This window comes from Antrostomus carolinensis, unplaced genomic scaffold (genome assembly GCF_000700745.2).
Source record: "Antrostomus carolinensis isolate BGI_N321 unplaced genomic scaffold, ASM70074v2 scaffold17539, whole genome shotgun sequence".
NCBI classification, from domain to species: domain Eukaryota; kingdom Metazoa; phylum Chordata; class Aves; order Caprimulgiformes; family Caprimulgidae; genus Antrostomus; species Antrostomus carolinensis.
Window position 1 is genome coordinate 1 of NW_010340808.1, and position 1776 is coordinate 1776.

Genomic DNA, 1776 nt, shown 5'->3' on the forward strand with positions numbered 1-1776 from the left:
GCTGTTTTGGGGTGAGAGATGCTGCAGAGTGACATTGGCAGGAGGGAGTGCCAGGACAGAGTGCCTCTGTGTGCATTGAGCCTGCCTTGCCTGGCAGCACCAAATCAGCTGGCATCAGTAAATTTTGGGATGCCTTTTCTATTGCTCAACTCAGCTGCTGCCAGCACTGCCCGCTCGCTGTCCCCACCCTCGGGGCCACTGACCTCAGCAGTGCCTGTGATGCGCAGGCTGCAGGATCAGGGCATTGCAGAGACAGAGAGGCAGCAGTTTGCTCCTAGCCCAGAGTGTGTTTTAGGCTAACTTCAACTTATGTGTGTGCCCACAGGCCCCTTCTGCCTTTCAAAGCATTCTCCTGCAAAGCCACCCCCTCCAGAGTCACATCCCTGCTCTCACTGAGGCTCACCAGTGGCTGAGCATCCTGGGTAGTGGTGTGCAAGCCAGGGTGGACCATAGTCTTGAGGAACTCTGCCTTTGTGCAGAGGTTGGAGATGAGAAATAAGGCATGAATGGGCTTATTCCCATAATAAGCTTTGCAGACTGCTTTTTAATTACCTTTACCAATTGTGCTTGTGGCAGTAGGGGATGATGCTGGGCAAGAGGTGATGGTGGTGAGACGGAACAGTCCTGGCTTTTCAGTGCCATGGGGAAATCTTTGGTGTTTGGCACATCACAGCCCTTTTGAGGTGTAGACAAGTAGCCACTATCCCTGTTGGGGCTTGTTCTGGGAAGGGGAGCTGGCTCTGGGGACAGCAGCTGCAGGGCTGGGGAGAAGGATGTTCTGTCCCACCCTCCCCCTTCCCTGGGGATGGATGGGCTTCGGGGCTCAGGTTCCCAGGGCGAAGGCAGGGAGGGAAGGTGACAGGTCTATTTATAGGCAGCCCATCGACCCAGTGATTTGCATAGCTCCTTCGGAAGTCGATCGATGCCTCCATTAAAAAACTGAGACCAAATCAATACGCCCTCTCGACTCGTGCAAAGGTGAAAGGCATTAAAAGGATGGCTGTACCCTTCATGCCTCCCCTGCCAGCTGCAAAGTCACTGCTCCTCCTGCAGCCCTGCCCTGGCAGAGAGACACGGAGTGGTGTCCCCTGGGCTGGGGACAGCTGGCAGCACGCTCTGCACTTCCAGAGGGTGCCTGCCTGCTTCCTGCCTGCAGTCTTGCCCAGAGCTGCCTTGGTTTGCAGGGCAGCTGCCTTGTTCTCTGCTGGGCAGTGCGTGCCCTGCTCACTGCCCTGCCTTCCTTCTGGGATATCTCTGTGGCACCTGAACTGCTGAGTCCTGTGGAGCCGGGCAAGACAGAGCTACTCCCCCTCCAGTATAGCTCAGGGTGGCAAAAGGACATGACCAAGGTCATGCAGGGACACAGTGGCAGGGTAGAGGGGCTTCGTTTGGCAGGGTAAGGCTGGCTCTTAACCTTGTGCCTTGATTTTAGGGCGCTCTGTGGCCCAGCCACCTCCCTGCCCAGCATGTGCCCACAGTGCCCAGTGTCAGGTCTCTTTACCTGCCCCACCCCAGAGCCTCTCTGACCTCCCTCTCTCTCTCCTCCCACTGCTCTCCCCAGCCAAGCTCATTGTGGAGACGGACACCTTCGGGAGCCGTGTGCGCATCAAGGGGGCGGCCACAGGTTTCTACATCTGCATGAACAAGAAGGGGAAGCTGATCGGCAAGGTAGGGCACTGGGCTCGAGGGCTGGGACCAAGGGCATGGGAGATCAAGGGCCTGGGACCAAGGCACCCAGGGATGCGCTGCAGGTGCACCCCCGCAAGCAGGGCTTGA

General features: G+C 57.6%; 1 protein-coding gene across 1 annotated transcript in view; it reads left to right on the forward strand.

The window, feature by feature from the left end:
- Positions 1-1561: 1561 nt before the first annotated feature.
- FGF8 (fibroblast growth factor 8) overlaps positions 1562-1776 on the forward strand; it is a gene marked incomplete at its 5' end in the record, with an annotated part of 1556 nt that continues 1341 nt past the window's right edge. Inside the window, one exon of the mRNA XM_010176297.1 lies at positions 1562-1668. Within this exon, the coding sequence (XP_010174599.1) occupies positions 1562-1668 (107 nt within the window). The remainder of the gene's footprint in view (positions 1669-1776) is intronic.